The following is a 21129-nucleotide window of genomic DNA, read 5'->3' on the forward strand; positions in this document are numbered from 1 at the left end:
ACTCTTCAAAAAAAGAAATGCACAGGTAGTGTGTAGTTCATTGAATCTGACTACACAAAAAATCTGCTATATAAATTGGATATACGCTATTGGAAAATGTTGGTGGCCTGATATTTGACAAACGGTGCGTCAAAGCACATCCATTGTCAATTTGCAATGTTTTCACACTTATCCAAAAATTACATGGAGGAAAACAGTAAAGCAAAATGCAAGCGTAAGTCAATAATTTGTCATTCAATTGTCAATATTTTTCAAGTTCGAAAAAGCCGAGACTCAGCGCTGCCGATCAGAACATCGCTATAGGATGTATCCATGCAAAGAGGGGAATCGCAGTCTTCTGTTGCATGCCCACGCCACAGCACCGCAGCATCATTCGCCTTGGTGACCGATACACACAGTGTTCAATTCCACTGCAGACCGTCCGAAAACCGGCCGACCAAGAGTTACCACCCCTGCACAGGATCGCTACATTGACTGTTCCACCTGCGTCAACGCAATGCCACAGCTACGAAGACTGCAGGACGCATCCCTGGTTTGAGGAGGATATCAGACCCGACTGTCAGGAACCATTTTCGTGAGGCTTGAATCTGACCGAGAAGACCAATTATCATGGGCGTGGGCATATCTACACCACGAGATCTGACTTGGTTGTTGTTCAGGGAAATTTGACAGCAGATCGCTAAATGAATCATATTCTTCAATCTCACCTTCTTCCTATCATTGACCGCCAGAGGGAGCTGTTTCAACAGGACAGCTTGTGTCACGGCAGACTACCTTCATAAGGCCAACATCAACGACTTGTCCTGGCCGTCGAGATCTCCAGATATCAACCCAATTGAACATCTCCTGGGATGAATTCGATCGACGTGTACGTCAACGTCAGAACACGCCGCAGACACTCCCACAACTGGCCAACGTGTTACAAGCAGAATGGTGCAGAATTCCACGGGACAGAATTCGTACACTTATCCAGTCAGTGCTGAGGAGATGGAGAGCTGTGATTGCTGCCCGGGGCAGTCACACGAGATACTGAGTTCAGTGCAACCTTGTGGCCTTAGGTGACATGACAATGAACAGTTTTCAATGCCTTTGTTCAACAACATGTGACTATCGAGCTCCAAAATTTCATATTTGTATCTATGATATTAAATTTAATATTTAGATGTTATTAGGTACAATAATCTACCCGTGCATTTCTTGTTTTGAAGACTGTAGATAAGTCCTTAGATTCCAACACTCTCCTGACTGCTAATGTGAAATTCGACTAATGTTGGACCTTTAATAATAGAGCGCCAACCTCATCATCAAATGTAATGAATTACTAAAGAAATGACATAATTTCGTTCGACCAACAGGTTACATCGCATGGTTTATATTTTTCATATTTTTACAATTCTTGAAGAAATAAAGTAAACAGTTTAATATCCTGTTATCACAATATTATTAAAATTGATTCAATAATATAAAACGAGAGAAATAATTCATGAATCATTTGTTACTAACGCGCACCTGGCGAATCCCCGGTCTGTTTATCAAACTACAAAAAAAGACTCAGACAATTCTTCTAAAAATGTGTGCATATATATTTAACAAAACATATGATCCATTTTGTTAAATTAATATATTCAGTTTTATTTGAAAAATAAAATGAAAAGGCTATTCACATACCTGTTTAAAGGAAAATACCATATTGACTATTACACACCAAATAAATACGTATATGTTGCAGTTACATTTACATTTCATCTTCAAACACTTGTCGAAAGGACAGAAATATCGTGTATGACACAATAAACTTGTCAATTTGTTACGTAAACAGTATTCAAACTTCCTTGATAACTATCCTAAGTGCAATTAATTGTGTGAAAATATGTGTTAAAGATACGCATACGTTAATTGAACAATGATCATGTGTACTTTCATTCACCGACCTTGACCACAAAGAAAATGCCAATATGTACAACAATGTTGACGTATGACATCACTACCATTGACCGACTTTTACAACATGGCATGTTCACGGACAACAGTATGCAGGATTTTACGAGGGTCTTTCGTTGATACAGGGATCGTAAATACATAAATGTGACATGTAAGTAATCCGAAACATTCTGATAATCTGTGTACTGTAATTTATTTTTAATTTTTTCATTGTAACCAAGAGAAATAGTCAGAAATTCAGATAAATCCCACTGTCGTTGTGCGTGATTTTGCGCCAGGCATGGCGTCACGAATGAGGGAAACTTTGACAATTTCTGTTGAATTTACCAAATCTTTGCAATGTATCTAATTTTGATTCTCTAATTCTTGCAACAATTCTCTTCCCATGCATATTCTGAACATGTTGATCCATAGTACACTACAACGCAAAATTCCTTCACTTTATTTCGCAAAATTGTTTGTTAACCTTTTGCGTAGCTACTCGGGAACTACGCAGAATGTTTGTAAAACTTTTGCGTAGCTACGCGAGAACTACGCAGAAAGTTTGTAAAATGTCTGCGTAGTTACGCAAACACTCCGCGGAATTACTGCGTTTTTTTTGTAAAAAACTAATTGCCCCTTTTATGGCACCAATTAGTTTTATGACCCCCGGGCGTTATCACAAGCGTGGCTTTGGAAGACAAGTTATACATGTACATCCCATATTGGTGACTGAATAGGTCTTCAGCAACCCATGCTTGCTGTAAAAGGCGACTAATGCTTGCTGTAAAAGGCGACTAATGCTTGTCGTAAGAAGCGACTACAGGGATCGGGTGGTCAGGCTTGCCGTTTGGTTGATGCATGTCATCGTATCCCAATTGCGTTGATCGATGCTAATGATGTCAATCACTGGATTGTCTGGTCTGACTCCATTATTTACAGACATATAGCTGGAATATTGCAGAGTGCATTAAACAACAAACCACACCGTACTGTCGCAGCAATGGTTAATGATTAGGACTACGCATTCTCCTTGTGATTTAGTATTTGTAAAAGGGAAGAACAAATAAGATGTTTTTAAACATAGAACTTTAAACATTGATCATTTTACGGATAATATTATATTTCCATATCGAAACCATTTCGTAATCTAACCTACTCGCTGTACTTTGGCGACAAGCGTTTATAACGCTGACAAATGACTGGTCCGTAAACAGTGTTAAATATTCCGTGCATGAATAACCATCTTGAACAAAAGAAATTTCGCAACCGTCCTCACCTGTCAGACGGCGGGGTGAAGAGGTTACGCTAGTTATTAACCGAATAGATATGATGATGACACCATATGGGTTATGTCAGAGGTAAAAGAAAAGCAACATAAAAACACCTGTCGTGGAGCCAAGTTACTTAAATTCGTCCAGAAATATATATAGACTGTGTCTGGGTTTGAATTTCCAAATTTGGGCTATCAAACAATAAGTAGTAAGTAAAGAATACTTGCTGAATACGAAAATGTTGAGTACAATTATTCGAAATAATGTGTATCGTTTTCATAGAGTGTGAAATGAGGCCAAAATCAACTTGAAATTTCTTTGTCGTTTCTTCGGATTTCACTAAAAAACTTTATTATGAATTTAGAAATGTGAGAAAGGTGAGAGGCTGTAAACTTTCAAATTGTTTAATATGAACGAATGAGTATTCCGACAGAAATAAGAGATTATGTGGGTATGATTTTGAAGCAGTTGTCTTTTTTTCTCATGTCTATGTCGAATTCATACAGTTTCAAAACACAGTGACAAGGAATTTGTAATATTCAAATCCGACACGTTGGACGCTTCTCAATGCGACCTTTGCACGTTAGTTTTTATATCAAGTAAAACAATTGAGCCTGGTTCTCTTCAGAGAGTCATTGAACGCAGCCCATTTAATCAGAATTTAAGATCACACAAGGATTTAATTTCTTGTGCGACTCGAGTGAACAAAGCATGTGTACATGTGAGTGCTGTTTTTGGCTTTGGACGATGACAAAATGGACAGTGTTTTTTGTGTTTACCTTAACATGTTTGAAAATACCTAGTAGAACATTCTGTAAACTGCTCTTTTGCTTCCAAAACAGCGAGATAATCCGTTAAATTCATAACCTGACTGACATTCGCACTTGATTAATTAATTGGTAAGCCAAACGAAGTAATGCGATAAAATACATCAAGGAGAGTGGAATGAGTCTGGATAGGAACAATAAGCAAAATTAAAATTGAATCTGAAGTCCGTGAAAAGTGTGTTCCCGATAATAACAACCTGGATCCTAATGTGCAATGTGAAACAACAGATATTCTGCGTTGAGACGTTTGTGAATCATGTTTAAATGTTTCTTTACTTCCGAAACAGTGAGAATCGTTGATGAACTAGTTGTGGTATGCCTAAATACATTTCTTCAATTTCTTGTCGAACAGTAGTTAAGAAAGTAAGGCAGTCAGACAATATTTTCCACCTAATAAAAACAAGGATGAAATACTCACATCCCCCGCCATTATGACATGTCGGGTGTGTGCAATGCATTAGTTCCTGTGAACTATGTTCAGTGGGCCTTTTTGTAAAGAAATATAGTATGTTTTTAAAGATCTGCTCCGGAAACGAGGACTACCGCCATTTTCAGTCTAAATCAAAGTCGTTGCCATGGAAACTCGAAAAATGACTTTAAAAAAAATTCCTAAACTATCATTTGTCTTACGAACAATCGTCACAAGTTGGTAACGGTAATCTCACACTAATAAACGTGCGAGTAAGCAACATCCAATTATTGTAAAAAATATGTATCAATATGTATCATCACAACGTTTTCCTTATTAATCATATATTTGTATCTGTACCACCTAACCATGAAACCTTCCGTTCTCATTGCTGTATTTCCATTCTCCTTATTGTATTTCACTTCACTATATTTGTAAGGATATCGTGAATTTTGCGTCTCGGAGTCGTCATATCTCGTATAGTGTAATTCATTTCATCTCTCATATACACACGCGAAGAGAACATGTTTTTTAATAGCCCGCGAAATATTTACAACGCCCCAGAAGGACTCTGCGGCCGTCAACTTCCTGTACAAGTAGTAGTAGAATGGATATATGCAACCTGACCAAACCATTAGTTTTGTCAGAAACCTCTGAATATGAATTGCATTTTTCAATTTAAACCAACACATGACTACGTAATCTTAGTAATCTGAATATTCGCAACGCAACATTTGACAATAACAATACTTATTCTCAACAAATATGCACGATTGTATTTTCCTGTAACCTTGTGCCAATTGAATCATCTGACACCGTAGTAAATAATCTATAGCATTGACTGATATGGGCCCATCTCCATGCATATAGCATAATACAATGATAAACCTGAAATAAAACACATGCCAAAATCATTATTCGAGTGTGCCTCTCCAAAAAGACATCTGAAGTGTCATAACTGAAAAAGAAATGAAATATAACAGTTAATGTGAAACCACATTTGAAATATATGAGAATGTATTCAGATTTCTAATGCTTACCCTTTTTCCTTAACAACTTCGAATCTGTATCATGTATATAGAATCTCACCCTCGTGTCTTTTGATATCAAATACATCAACACGAGTTGGTAAAAGTGGAATTTTTCCACTTGTATCAACGAGTGTTGATATATTTGATATCAAAAGACACGAGGGTGAGATTTTATTTATCATCCGACATCATTCTTCCAACTTTTTCAGTTTGTAGACAGTAATTAGCAGTATCTTAAGTGTAAAACGTACTACTTACAGATTCAGTAGCAGAGCCATTAGTGATGTCATTTGATTGTGACGTCATGTCGTCACATTGGTCTGCAAAGCATTGTGATGCAATTTCATTGCAGCAATATCTACAATATAGAATGTGTCTATCGGCCCTTACTCACATTTATCAACACAACACATGGGTTATACTCACATATGTTTGATACGTTCAGTCCATCGCTCAAACAAGACAGGCTAGACTCGACACAGAGTGAGTTGGGTTTAACGCCGCTTTTAACAGTATTCCAGTTATATCACGGCGTGCCAGCTTAATGTGGGAGGAAAGCCCTAAGTGATGCAGGTCGCAGACATTTACCACTTCAGTGAAACCCACGAGCACGGGTATGGGTCTGACAAACCTAGAAACATAATCGGGGCGTACCGGGATTCGAACCCACAATCATAGGTTTCTGGCGTGCCCAAGGGACGCAACTCTGCACTACGAATCGCGGCGCCTTGAAGGACTGGGCCACCCGTGCCCCCGAAATGGAACGGACATTTAACAGATCATTGTACAGTCCTAAACCGGACTAAATCCAGAGATTCTCCCATATACCACAATGCATATTGACAAACTGACAATGGATAATATCACAATCATTTTATGACATTGAAAACTTCAATATTGATTTTGTCTCTGTAAACAGGGTTTTAAAATATGCCTAATTTATATCATGCATGAACGCGAAAATGTCCCTCCCTTGCAGTGTATTCGTTGTTTTTCACACGTTTGTTTCCCGGTATCTACATACAACAATAACGTTCACAATATCTATACACATAATCATAGAATGAAAAACACTTACACGGTCCATATCGGACTTACACATAGAATTGGTCTGATGAAACGGATTGTGACTATATGGCATTTCTAGGAGATGCTAGGCGTTGACGATTTAAGAAATGCAAATTAATGAAATTGATACATGACTAATAAAAACATGGTTTTCATCCTCTACTAAATAAAAGTCACATTCATTACATATAGATTCTATATGAGGTATATTTAACAATGATCTTTTACGAAAAATGTTGAAGTTGTGAAGAGATACGCGAAATTTACACATTGCTTTAACTAATCGTTTGTCTGTTATGTATAATTCGGGTTGCAGAAGAGATTTTATATCAGCATAATGCACTAAAAAATAGATGTGGTACCATGATTGTAAATAAATATCTCTTAAGCGTCTTCTAAATGCAGATAAAAACATGTTCTTATCATCAACATCTTTGAATAACCACACATACGCAAAACCGCTATTAAATAACATTTGCCTCATATACGATGCCCAATTGACTTTTCCATTCTCATCTAATACTTTAAGCATAACATAACTTTGGAAGGATTATCGACTTGCATTCATTCGCAACAGCTTAATCCAGTAAATAATTACCCTTATTTGCGTATTTATAAACATACAATGACGTCCAGTTTCACCCAGAATAGCTTTGTTTGATGCAAATTTACCCACACCAAGAACACGTTTAAAATAGCATGTTTGTATCTTTCTGATCGTATCATAATATTTTATACCCCACATTTCCGAACCAAACGTCATATTTTACAAGCAGTCGAGAAATCTATAAATCTGTTATTACTAAACAAATGAAAAACTGGCCCTATTGTCTTCCGTGCTTGCAAGGCAAGGGTTTCACATGCTTTAGACCATATTAACCGTGAGGAGAACATTATTCCAAGATATTTATAGTACGTTACCGTCTTTATCTTTACATTATCCAGTGTCCATGCTTCATACTTGCTTATTATCCCTCCATTCCTAAATACAATAACATTTAATTTATCAAGATTTACACACAATCCCCATTTCAAACAATATGTATTTAGCTGTCTCTGCAAGCCCCGAACAGTATACGAGAAAAGTACAATGTTATCGGCAAATAAGACTAACGCAGCCTTGTCTTACCCCACTAGAGGTGTTAAAAAAAGAAGTTTTAAAGCAACCAATCTTTACACCTGCTTTTAAAGATGCATACATACTTTTAAACAAATTGTACATTTTACCATGGCATTCTTTTTGTAGGTGTAAATATAGCATTTTCTTCCTGTCAACATAATCAAACGCCTTTCTAAAATGAATGAATGAATGAATGAATGAATGAACAATAAAATCAGCCTTTTGGCTGACAGGGATATTTGGAACATAATGCATGCAGCATAAAGATATGATCAGTGGTAGAATATTGAGAACGAAAACCTGCTTGGGATTCTGAAATAGGCTCATTTACTTCTGTCCAGATTCTAAGGTGGTTTCTAGAATAGACATAAAAACCTTCCCTGATATGTTCAAAAGAGAAATGCCCCTGTGGTTGTTAGTATCCGTTTTAACTCCACTTTTGTATAATGGTATTATCATCCCTAGATTCCACACCTCAGGAAACACTCCGTTATGAGGAACTTTGTTAAAAAACAAGACTTGAAGTGGTAGAAAATAATTATTAGAAAGTTTTAACAATTCAGGGGGTATACCGTCCTCTCCTGGTGCCTTTCCCAACTTTAAGTCTGCAATAGTGTCCTGGATTTCTTCCGTAGTAATACGACTAGATAACAATTCGTAAGTAAATGGCAATTGGTAACAATCGTGACATGAATGGCTTTCAATAAAATCTGAAACGGATTGATCAAACAGCAAATGATCAGTTCGTTGATCCAGGTTTAAAAAATTCTTAAAATAGGAATACCACACTTCTGGGGGTAATAGATGATTTCAGGTGGTATACCGTCCTCTCCTGGTGCTTTTCCCAACTCTAAGTCCGCAATAGTGTCCTGAATTTCTTTCTCAGTAATACGACTAGAAACAAATTCTTAAAATAGGAATACCACACTTCTGGGGTAATAGATGATTTGCCTTTATCACTATAGAGAAGGTGATTTAATGATTTCCAGTTACTCTGGGAGGCGGCATCTTTTATATCATCAGCTGCTTTACAGTCATAGAAACTCTTTTTTTGCTTACAGCAATGTTTAAATTTGGATTTGGCCGATATACAATCATTGATGTTTTTTTAGCACTCAAATTTCCTTAACTTATATAGACATTTGTACTTTTCAGCCTTGCGATTATTACATTCTTCATCAAACAATGGTGGTTGATTATCTGTGCTCTGTGCCAAATTGTAGCTGTCATAACCAACTTGTGAGCAACAAAGTCCAAGAATTTCAGTTGATTTAACTACTGCAGCATTGACATCCTCATTTTATAAGATTACATATTCTTCCGTCATCAAACCCAAAGAGTTGGTTGAAATTAAGATATCAAACTTCAAGAGAGAATCATTTCGCAGTCTAAATCATGAGATTCTCTCAACAGGAATATTCACTAAATTGCAATCCGAACTTTGAAAAGCAGAAATGTTTTCTAACCTACATTCCAGTGGCAAATGATCAGACTCAGTTTGCGACAATACTGTCATATCATGGAGATGAGTAAATAACGCAGTACTAATGATAAAATAGTCAACAACACTAGTTCCTATAGTTGAAATAAAAGTAAGTTTACTTGGAGTGTCGCCGTTTGTATGACCATTAAAAATATTCATATTCATGGCTTTGCACAAAGCAAGAAGTTGTTTTCCATAATTGTTTACTACATTATCACAAGATAATCTTGGTCTAACAAAAAATCTTCATGATATAATTCTTCGTCAACATAGGTACATATTTGGGGTCATCGTCCAGAATATAATCTGGTTCAGAGGCTGTTCTAGCCTTAAAATCTCAATATATATGATAAACGAAGAATCAACTACATATTCATGTTTTAACTCTTCAAGTTTATCTTCTAATAGGTCGAGACCACTATCTTCCGAATTGTCATACTCTGCCGACCCCGAAGTTTGCCTGTTTGAGTCCTTGTGTCACTTATTTGCACAGATTATCTACAGACACCGAACACACCACTGTCAACACTGCTGGTCCCGTGCTGGTCACGTATGCGTTGCTAAGTGACACATGATTTCCTACCCATGTCTCCCCTGGCGGCAACATTTGACGCATTACATCTAAGGCCAAGGAAAAATTTAGTGTTTAACTTTTTATGTTCATAAAAACCCAGATGAAAGCCCCACATTGCATAATAGGCGTAACCAAGTCCTTATACAATTTAGTATAAATCGCATAAAGTAAAACCTCCAGCATCAAAACATTTTGTACATAAAACACAAAAAGCCTTGACTTGCCGATTTAGCCAGTTGATTAATTGTGAAGTTCAAGTCCATGTGTTCATTGAGCCACAAACCAAGATATTTATAACTGTTACTGTACTTCAAAAGTGTTTCACCAATTGAAAAGTTGGTTGTGGAGCAATTTGTGTTTGTAGGCCTAAAATGAACAATCTAAGTTTTTTGTCGGATTAACTGCAAGTCTCCACTTTGACACAATTCATTGACCCCGTTTAACATATTTTGCTGTTTATCCAATAATAAAATATCATCAGCATTTAACATATTACCAATATTTAAATCATTTACGTCAACACCACAATTCATGCTTTTTATATTGGCCGCCATGTCGTTTAAGTAAATAGAGAACAATAACGGAGAGACAAGGCATCCTTGCTGAAGTCCCCATGGAGTCTTAAACCAGGGTGAAAGCAAACCAATTACTCTCACAGCGCACTTCACATTGGTATATGAACTTTTAACAGCTTCAAACATTTTTCCGTTTGTGCCATTTATTAATATTTTCGACCATAAACAATCTCTGTTTAAATTATCGAACACCTTTTTCATGTCAATAAAACAGCTTATTGTACAACTGATGTACAGGTGATCCAAACAGCTCCTTTTTTCTGAAGCCATTTTGCTTCTCCATTAAAATATTATTTCTTTCGCACCACTCACTCAATCTCGCATTTAAAATGTCACAATAAATATTACAGGGTACAGAAATAAGAGAGATACCTCTGTATGACAGAGGATATCGGTAAACATCGGTGTCAGGTTTAGCAATAGGATTAATGATACTCTGTTGCAATGCATCAGGTACTACACCATTATTAAAACAATGAGTCATCATTTTCAGCAATATGTCAACACAGACAGGATTTTTCAGACACTCAAATTATCAATACCCGCCGCCTTTGTGGATTTAGCGCGCTCCATTGCTTTCACTACTTCCACCAACAAAATAGGACGTTCAAGGTATCACAGTTTGTTTTATCTTCCTTTGTTATAACAAAAATTTGATAATTCTAGCACTATATTTTCCGGGTGTTCAGTATCAAACTTAATATCAGGGTGTAGGTATTGCGCTTTTATTAAGCTCATGATGAATAAGAGATGTGAATCTGTCGTAAGCTTCATTAAGAAGATTGTGTGCATTCAAACTGGATTCAATGCGTTTGATACATTCATGTGAACGTATCACATCATCCTGTGATATAAAGAAATCGTAAGGAATATCTGGTCAACGAGCGGGTCTCCCATGACGATCTGGGGCAATACCAACAGTGTACCGATCAAAAACATTGATAGCAAATTTGAATTTGAGCACAGAATGATTTTATCAGGCACTGGAATATTAAGCGTAGAGGTAATGCTTGACATAGATTGAACTTTAAAATCTGTGTAGTGACAAATGGCTCGTGCGATACTACAACATAGTCAACGACCGACCGCCCTGTAGTACACAAATATGTAAATCGTCACTGTCATCAAAATTTGACATCACAAAGAAAGTCGAGAAAGCATAGCTCCATAGATATTTCCATTGCAATCAATGACTGACCTGGGATGTATTTTGTCAACACCCTCGATGTTATCCATTTCAATTCCACATCTAGCTTTCCCTTTAAAAATACTGCTGCCTTTGAGATAGAATTTGTCTAGTTCTTTTACAAGGGTCAAAAGACTGGACTGTGTCCTCAACTCGACAAGAGACATGTTATCAATGTAGATATTTTTAAAACCAGAACCTTGTTCCTCAGATGTGCGTCGTCTGCTACTAATCTCCTCCAACTCTCTTTTTCTAGAGAGAATCTCAGAAACTGATGTTTACTCGACACGAGTTGTCGACATGGCAGGCTTATTTGTGAGGGTTCTCGCTCACTCAAACATGTTAACTGATGTTAAACTTTTTTTGAAGCAATTTCGTGAACAATTTATCTGTTTTACCAGGAAACTCTAGAAAACACTTCAAGGTATGACTTGTATAGAACTAATAAGAGTCCTATTCAACCAGATAAATACTTATCTACATTAACAACAAGAACCCTTTGACGTCCATTTATTCAATTTAGAGTCGGATTGTTAGATCCCATGATAAATGAAGAAAGAAAAATGTCCAATGAAAAGTCGATGAGGTTGTGCCCATTATGTCAATCAGCTATAAAAAATGAAATTCATTTTACTTTTGTGTGTCCTTATTATTGTGATCTAAGAAACAAGTTCATACCCAAACGCTATCTGTCAAACTATCGTGTTCCTGCTTTTATATCTCTTCTTTCTTCAAAAGATGATGCTGTCATATTACAAACTGCCAATATATTTTTAAGAAAAATGTGCCGCAGAAACAAATTGTTAACCACGAGTACATATCCAAATATGTAAAACTACTTTTTTGTATATGGGCCAGAAGCCTTAAATGAAATAAATATCTTTGACTTTGACTTGACTTTGGCACATGTCATAGTGTACTAAAGATTCATAACGCCCTAAAACATATACTTCATAACAAATATTCACATCCCTAGATATGTAAGGATGAAATCATCTATGTATACATTTACAACGTCACTCGGAAGATAGCATAGCTATAAAGCAGAACTCATGTATTTACATTCAAGGATGCAGATAACTGTATGCATGTATGATTGTATTATATACAAAACTACAATCATACCCTGTGAGGCGCGTAGTGGCTGCGGCAAATGCTGATTATACGGTACGATGACTATGGTGACTGCATCCAAATAAAAACATTCCATATCAAGGAAAATCAGGTGGGGTAGCAAACAGGCATACTCAAGTAATACTCATAATTAATAGCTATGAGCACTTCACATTACACATAAACAACACAGATACCTGTAAACAAACATACACGTATACAAATATGCATTCACTCATTCTGAAATAAAGGGTATAGAGTGGGTAAAGATAGATAGTGCTTGAATTACTAGATGTTTTAACTATTTGCAGACTCACTGACCTATGAACTGTGTGATACGTACTACTAAGAAGTTGAAGGACGACAAAATAGAGAACACAACTTCTTTATTTACTGCAAAGGCGACGTTTCTGCATACATCCTTATACTGTTGTCAAACAAGGCTGAATAATGAACTTGGTTCAGAATAAATATAGCTGGCGGAGAATTGACAACAATTGCATACATCAGAGCGATTAACGTGAGTAGGTTAAACAATGACAACAGAAGGATAATACTGAAACATGGTGGACAGAGAACACATGATGAGGAAGCCAATAAGACAATAAGCCAATTACACAGGATTATGTGTACATAGGTGGGGTGATTATTGCTGGTCTTGATCTCTACCGATTGATGACTTGTGGTGGCGAATGTGCACTACAGTTCGTTTTTGATAAGTGAAGTCATGGAGGTTATTGGAGAGGATTTGGAGTTTTTTTCCAGTTGATGTTGTGATTGGGACAGTTGGTAATATGGTCTGATTTGATGGTTGAAGTATTGTGCTCTTTGATTCTGGTTTTGATGTTTGATGCGGCGGGATGTTTCACCTACGTAGGGTTGCCCACAGTTCAATTTTATAAACTACTCCTTAAGGTTATTAGCGTTTGGTTGTGTTTCTGCAGTTGGCTCTAAGTAGGGTATTGAGGGAGGTGAACTGGTGAAGTAGGTGTCAATATTGGCTTGCTCTTGGAGGAGGCGGTTTATCATGTGGGAAGATTTTCCTATGAATTGGCGGGCGATGTGGACGGGTCTCAAGTTTAGAGGTTGCAGATCTGGATGTGGGATAGGGTACAGAGGATCTGACTTTGTCGACGACTTTGGGTGGATAATTGGTAAAGACTTTGCGGAGGTGTTCGATCTCAGGTTTGGGGTGAGCAGAAGAACGGTTGATAGCTTGTTTGGCTAATAAAGAAGATTTTATCCATAAATTGTCTCTACTTTGTCTTACTGACCTCAAAAAATATAAACTTACAATTTTGACAAATATTTAAACAGTGCGATAATATAACTAATTACATACTGTGTTCAATGGCAGTGTATATTTTTGTGTAACTGTGTGACGTTGTTTGTGTTGTTACTCGCTGGACAGTGATTAGTTGTCAGAAATGTAGTACTGTTTAATGTAAGCAGTTATGCGGAAGATACTATATTTAGATGATAGCGTCATGTGTAAACTTCCGGAATACCGTGGACTGTGATAGTGTGTTATAAAAATATGTGGAATATTATATGTTGTGAGGGCAATGCGTGGAAATTTCCAGTATCTGGTAGACTGTACATAAGGGGACAAGAGCGTGTCTCCGTATCTCTCTCACACATTTCATAACATCAAGACCAGCTTTCTTGTGAATATCATCATCCCTGTTTCCCTGCCTTGACCTCTCTCGGAAGCTCGACCACTGTCACCGCTGAGTGCATATACTATTATCATTGACTTTGCTATCACCACTGAATTTTTGTATTTGATTCTGGCCAGTGCCATCATATCATCTACTGTCATTCAATTTTGTACTGCCACTCTGTTGTGTACTGCCATTGTATTTGCTGTACAGTAATTTGTATTGATTTGTAAACCTAGGTAATTTTGTAATACATTTGTTGATTGTACTCCATTTGTTGGTTGCTTGTTGGTTTCACACTAAGTTCTTGTACGTACATATTTCTGTGTTAACATAATGTTTCAATTTGGGAATCGACACATAACAACTGACAATTTAGATAAATATTAAAACAGTGTCGTAAGGTAACTGAATACATAAATTCAAATACATAATAATGCGTATATAATATATCACTAACTTGTAAGGATGATCTCATTGATCAACTTTAAATCCACGCAAAGGACGGTTGTGGTCACTCAACATGGTGAGGTGTAATGGTTGGTGTGAATGGGAAATGCTGATTGCTAGGTTGTAGACTGGAACAATCAGGTGTAAGCTGACTTAACAAAGAAACAACAGAAACAAATCCAGAATGACCCAGCCTACCTATCATACACCACAGCTTATTATTGTTGAAGATAAGGCTTAAATGTACAGTCGATTAAAAAAAAGCTCATAGGATAAGTTCATATTCTGCTGAAATAAACATTGTAGAGTACAACAGCTGTATTCTTTAACTACATTAAAAGGCCAATACATCAATTCAATATAATATTTACAAATATGCAAAATACAGGGAGTATCTGTATACACAACATTGCCACATGAAAAGACTATTCACGTGTTTATGACTATGTCTTTTATGTAAGCTCTGACATTGTTTTAGTTTATATGATGTTGTACAGTAATCAGTTGGATGTTACATGTATACAGGGTACACTACTAGAGCATTGACTTAATGTGATATTTTGCGTTTTCTGTTTTCAATCAAACTTTTATAAATAAGTCACACTCTTCGTTAGTGATACATGTTTGCAAGTCTACCTCTGTCAATCTTTCATAAATCTTCTCTTTTCCAGTGCCCACAACTGAGCATGTCAGGTTTGGCAGCTATGCCACGTTGTCATGGACTCTCCCGGTGCCTGGGACCAGGGAGTTCAGTGTCTGTAAAAGTGAGACAAAGACATGCCTTCTTCACATCACAGGATATAATGATGTCAGAGCTGCCAGTGACAAGTTCACATCTAGAGTGAGATTCATTGGACACGTGTCATCATCAGGAACCGGTCTGTTCAGATTCGTGCTCTCTGATGTAACTTGGGAAGACGCAGGTCATTACAAGTGTTACAGAGGCTCACCAGGATCAAGGGGACAAATCATTCCTGACTGTGGACAGAAGCTGGAAGTGCAGGGTAAGTAATATTCAGAAAGTTCCGTCTACTATGTGATACATATATGTTGCCTACCAAATGCCTGAAATATCACTTTGATATTCATACTGTTTGATAATGTTGACATCTTGATAAATGTCATGATGTTAATGTTAAATACCATGACTAACACAAATATGGATATATTTTTTGATTTATTGGAAATGTAGTTCCAATGTACATGTGGTGTTGTTCAAATAGAGACAACCTTCTGCATAGCTCTGACACTGTTATTGAATGTGTTTACTTTTCGTTGGTCAAGTAACAATCGTTGCCAATATAATTGTTACACCCTGAATGGTTGTGCTTGTAAATGTCACTTTTGACTGCTCTACAACAATGACGTACGTCATGATAAGGATTTAGAAAGATATAAGAATCCACAATCATGTTTTTTCTTGAATTTGCTTGTAATACTGACATGTCAGTAAAACTTCTCACTTCAATATTTTTGTTTCATTCAAAAAATCCTGAAATGAGTTCCATGAAATCATTTTATATACACATTCACACCGACTGCCGTCATTAGGTAAAACAAACAACAAGAGGACAGTCACTAATCTTTAATGTTAAACATGATTATGAACAATTCTGAACCATGAGATACTCTTGGTTTAACTATACCCCTTTTCACATGACATAAGATCCTGCCAGCATAAACACCAGAGATGTATCTGTAAAACAAGAAAATCTTTCTGTGCATTCCTTAATTATCGAATACAGATCCTGCAGCACCGCGACAGGGCAACAGCTATTCTTATCAGATCCTTCCATAGCAGCAAGTCACAAGCCATGGCAGTCAGCCTGCCTCTCCCAGTCAGTTGTCGACTTCAAGTGATTTTAACATGCTCATTCTCGTATGTAACAACATGACTGCAGCACGTACAACACAACCTCTTGTGATGCTTTTTTATCAACTGGGCCCACTTGCACAGATCATCATTAGTTACCATCGACCATAGGTGCTTACAATCCACTTTACAAAATACATGGCTGAGTCATATCCCACTTGCACAAACGGATCTTCGCGCTGTTGTAAGACAGTTGGGATTTTAAATCGCGATCTTGATTCAGATTGAAACCTTCAACAGTGGAAATACGAATACCTTTGATTTGATTTCTGTCTTGAAGTGGCTGCAAAAGCGCATAGCTTGCTGCATATATCAATATTGGAACTGGTTAGGTGCCTTCCATCGCACTTTGCACCTTGTTGTAACAAAGTTTTCAAAGAGGATGATGGACTATTCTCTTTCTTTTTTCTTCCTGGATCGACACTTTCATGATTTAAGTATTATGATTTTTGTAACAGCAGCAAGACATATACCCCAACCATGTTTTATAAAACTATTGAAATTCGAAGGAACACCTCCATAAAGTTGGCTCTAGATTTACAACTGTTTGGCATTCTAGAAGTTATGGAGTTAATAAGGAGTACATATGTGAAGTAAAATCATAATACTTATGTCACCAAACTAGATAAGGAAACAATACTATATGAGTTCCATATCTTGATGTAGTAAAATAAATATTATGAAGATAAACATAAACAATAACAGCAATATTTTCTCATGACCTAACATGAAGATGTATAACCGTCCGGTGGTTGTTATTAGAATTACCTTTCCCTGTCGCAGGCAGCTGCACATCGGCAGTGGGTCTCAAGTCAAACTAGCAATTAGAATCAAGCTACCTAAAGGCAACATTTTCACCAGTTGTTCACACTGCAAACACAAAAAAACGTCGTTTCTTTCCGTATATGGTCATTGGACGGAAAAACGACGTTATTTGGGCGTTTTCTAACCATCGTTTTTCCGTCCAAATAACGCCGTTATTTGACATCGGAATTTACTGGGAGAGAACCATATCATCAAGCTCCTCCCTTTCTTGATTGACATTGTCAATCAAACAACAGCCTCTACCGGTATTCCTACTTTTTAGATTTCATTGGTCAGTTCTCGCGTGTTAGATTAAAGGCCCGAGTTTGACGCTGTACTCGAAGCGCTTAGCGGAAGTACTTAAATCAATCGTTCTGCGCATGCGCATTGGTAATGCCTTGTGCAAATTTTCCGTTCCGTGCATGCGCGACTTTGCATAGTTTTTCCTAGATTTGATGTCACCAGTATTATCCCCCGCCACGAAGTTGAAGGGGGATATAGGAATAGGTGCCGTCCGTCCGTCCGTCCGTCCTTCGCATTTCGTTTCCGGAGCAGAACACAAAATCCGTGAGAGATATCTTAACCAAACGTGGCACATAGATGGGTCTTGTGGTGAACTGGTGCCTTTTGATAGTTTGGGATTTTTGAAAACATCATTTTTCGAGATTCCATGGCAACGACTTTGACTTAGACTGGAAATAGTGGTAATCCTCGTTTCCGGAGCAAATCTTGAGAACCGTACAATATTTCTTCACCAAATTTGGCACAAAGATAGGTCTAGTGGTGAACTGGTGCCTTTTGATAGCTTGGGATTTTTGAGAAAATTTCATTTTTGGAGTTTCCGAGACACCGTCTTTGACCTAGACTGAAATAGCGATAGTCCTCGTTTCCGGAGCAGAACTTGAAAACCGTACAATATTTCTTTACCAAACTAGGCAAATAGATAGGTCTAGTGGTGAACTGGGGCCTTTTGATAGTTTGGGATTTTTGAAAACATCATTTTTCGAGTTTCCATGGTAACGACTTTGACTTTGACTGGAAATGGTGGTAATCCTCGTTTCCGGAGCAGATCTTGAGAACCGTACAATATTTCTTCACCAAACTTGGCAAATAGATAGGTCTAGTGGTGAACTGGGGCCTTTTGATTGTTTAGGATTTTTGAACAAAATATTTTTCGATTTTCCGAGACAACGACTTTGACCTAGACTGAAATAGCGATAGTCCTCGTTTCCGGAGCAGAACTTGAAAACCGTACAATATTTCTTCACCAAACTTGGCAAATAGATGGGTCTAGTGGTAAACTGTTGCCTTTTGATGGTTTGGGGTTTTTAAACAAAATATTTTTCGAGTTTCCAAGACAACGACTTTTACTTAGGCTAAAAATGGCGATAGTCCTCGTTGCCGGAGCAGATCTTGAGAACCGTACAATATTTCTTCACCAAACTTGGCAAATAGATAGGTCTAGTGGAAAACTGGGGCCTTTTGATTGTTTAGGATTTTTGAACAAAATATTTTTCGATTTTCCGAGACAACGACTTTGACCTAGACTGAAATAGCGATAGTCCTCGTTTCCGGAGCAGAACTTGAAAACCGTACAATATTTCTTCACCAAACTTGGCAAATAGATGGGTCTAGTGGTAAACTGTTGCCTTTTGATGGTTTTGGTTTTTTAAACAAAATATTTTTCGAGTTTCAATGGCAACGACTTTTACTTAGGCTAAAAATGGCGATAGTCCTCGTTGCCGGAGCAGATCTTGAGAACCGTACAATATTTCTTCACCAAACTTGGCAAATAGATAGGTCTAGTGGAAAACTGGGGCCTTTTGATTGTTTAGGATTTTTGAACAAAATATTTTTCGATTTTCCGAGACAACGACTTTGACCTAGACTGAAATAGCGATAGTCCTCGTTTCCGGAGCAGAACTTGAAAACCGTACAATATTTCTTTTACCAAACTTGGCAAATAGATAGGTCTAGTGGTGAACTGGGGCCTTTTGATAGTTTAGGATTTTTGAACAAAATATTTTTCGAGTTTCAATGGCAACGACTTTTACTTAGGCTAAAAATGGCGATAGTCCTCGTTGCCGGAGCAGATCTTGAGAACCGTACAATATTTCTTCACCAAACTTGGCAAATAGATAGGTCTAGTGGAAAACTGGGGCCTTTTGATTGTTTAGGATTTTTGAACAAAATATTTTTCGATTTTCCGAGACAACGACTTTGACCTAGACTGAAATAGCGATAGTCCTCGTTTCCGGAGCAGAACTTGAAAACCGTACAATATATCTTTTACCAAACTTGGCAAATAGATAGGTCTAGTGGTGAACTGGGGCCTTTTGATAGTTTAGGATTTTTGAACAAAATATTTTTCGATTTTCCGAGACAACGACTTTGACCTAGACTGAAATAGCGATAGTCCTCGTTTCCGGAGCAGAACTTGAAAACCGTACAATATTTCTTCACCAAACTTGGCAAATAGATAGGTCTAGTGGTAAACTGTTGCCTTTTGATAGTTTGGGATTTTTGAAAACATCATTTTTCGAGTTTCCATGGTAACGACTTTGACTTTGACTGGAAATGGTGGTAATCCTCGTTTCCGGAGCAGATCTTGAGAACCGTACAATATTTCTTCACCAAATTTGGCAAATAGATAGGTCTAGTGGTGAACTGGGGCCTTTTGATTGTTTAGGATTTTTGAACAAAATATTTTTCGATTTTCCGAGACAACGACTTTGACCTAGACTGAAATAGCGATAGTCCTCGTTTCCGGAGCAGAACTTGAAAACCGTACAATATTTCTTCACCAAACTTGGCAAATAGATGGGTCTAGTGGTAAACTGTTGCCTTTTGATGGTTTGGGGTTTTTAAACAAAATATTTTTCGAGTTTCCATGGCAACGACTTTTACTTAGGCTAAAAATGACGATAGTCCTCGTTGCCGGAGCAGATCTTGAGAACCGTACAATATTTCTTCACCAAACTTGGCAAATAGATAGGTCTAGTGGAAAACTGGGGCCTTTTGATTGTTTAGGATTTTTGAACAAAATGTTTTTCGATTTTCCGAGACAACGACTTTGACCTAGACTGAAATAGCGATAGTCCTCGTTTCCGGAGCAGAACTTGAAAACCATACAATATTTCTTCACCAAACTTGGCAAATAGATGGGTCTAGTGGTAAACTGTTGCCTTTTGATGGTTTGGGATTTTAAAAAATAATATTTTTCGAGTTTCCATGGCAACGACTTTTACTTAGGCTAAAAATGGCGATAGTCCTCGTTTCCGGAGCAGATCTTGAAAACCATGCCTTTTGATAGTTTGGGAGTCTTTACAAATGTTTCCTTAGCAAGAGCATAACTCAGAAACCGTTTACATATTCTACAAAAAAACATCTACACATGGTTGTCTGAGAACCGTTACCATAATAACCTAATTGAGATGTATACCACTTGACAAAGGGACTTTGACAAGGTATATTGTGAATTATTGTGAAAACACAATTTACAAGTGGCACCCGAACCAGCCTAGTTCATCACAGTGCATTGTGGTAACATGAACAGTGGCACCTGAACCAACCTACTTCCTCACAGTGGGTACCGGAACATGAAACGGGACACCCGTACCATCCCATTTCCTCTCAAAGCCTTGATGCAAGAAAGCGAAGTCCAGTCAATTTGAAACATGCAGTACCAATTACTGCTGTAACAGCCTTGTTCTGTGTCAGACAATGCTAAATCTGTCATGGTTGAAAGAAAACAGTATCCA

At 37.4% G+C, this 21129-nt stretch overlaps 1 protein-coding gene across 1 annotated transcript in view; it reads left to right on the forward strand.

Annotated features, from left to right (window-relative positions):
- LOC124125291 (deleted in malignant brain tumors 1 protein-like) overlaps positions 1 to 21129 on the forward strand; it is an 87048-nt gene that overhangs the window by 49821 nt on the left and 16098 nt on the right. The window contains exon 4 of the mRNA XM_048398135.1: positions 15363 to 15695. Within this exon, the coding sequence (XP_048254092.1) occupies positions 15363 to 15695 (333 nt within the window). The remainder of the gene's footprint in view (positions 1 to 15362; positions 15696 to 21129) is intronic.

This window comes from Haliotis rufescens, unplaced genomic scaffold, assembly GCF_023055435.1.
Source record: "Haliotis rufescens isolate VD_foot unplaced genomic scaffold, xgHalRufe1.0.p SCAF_18, whole genome shotgun sequence".
NCBI lineage: Eukaryota > Metazoa > Mollusca > Gastropoda > Lepetellida > Haliotidae > Haliotis > Haliotis rufescens.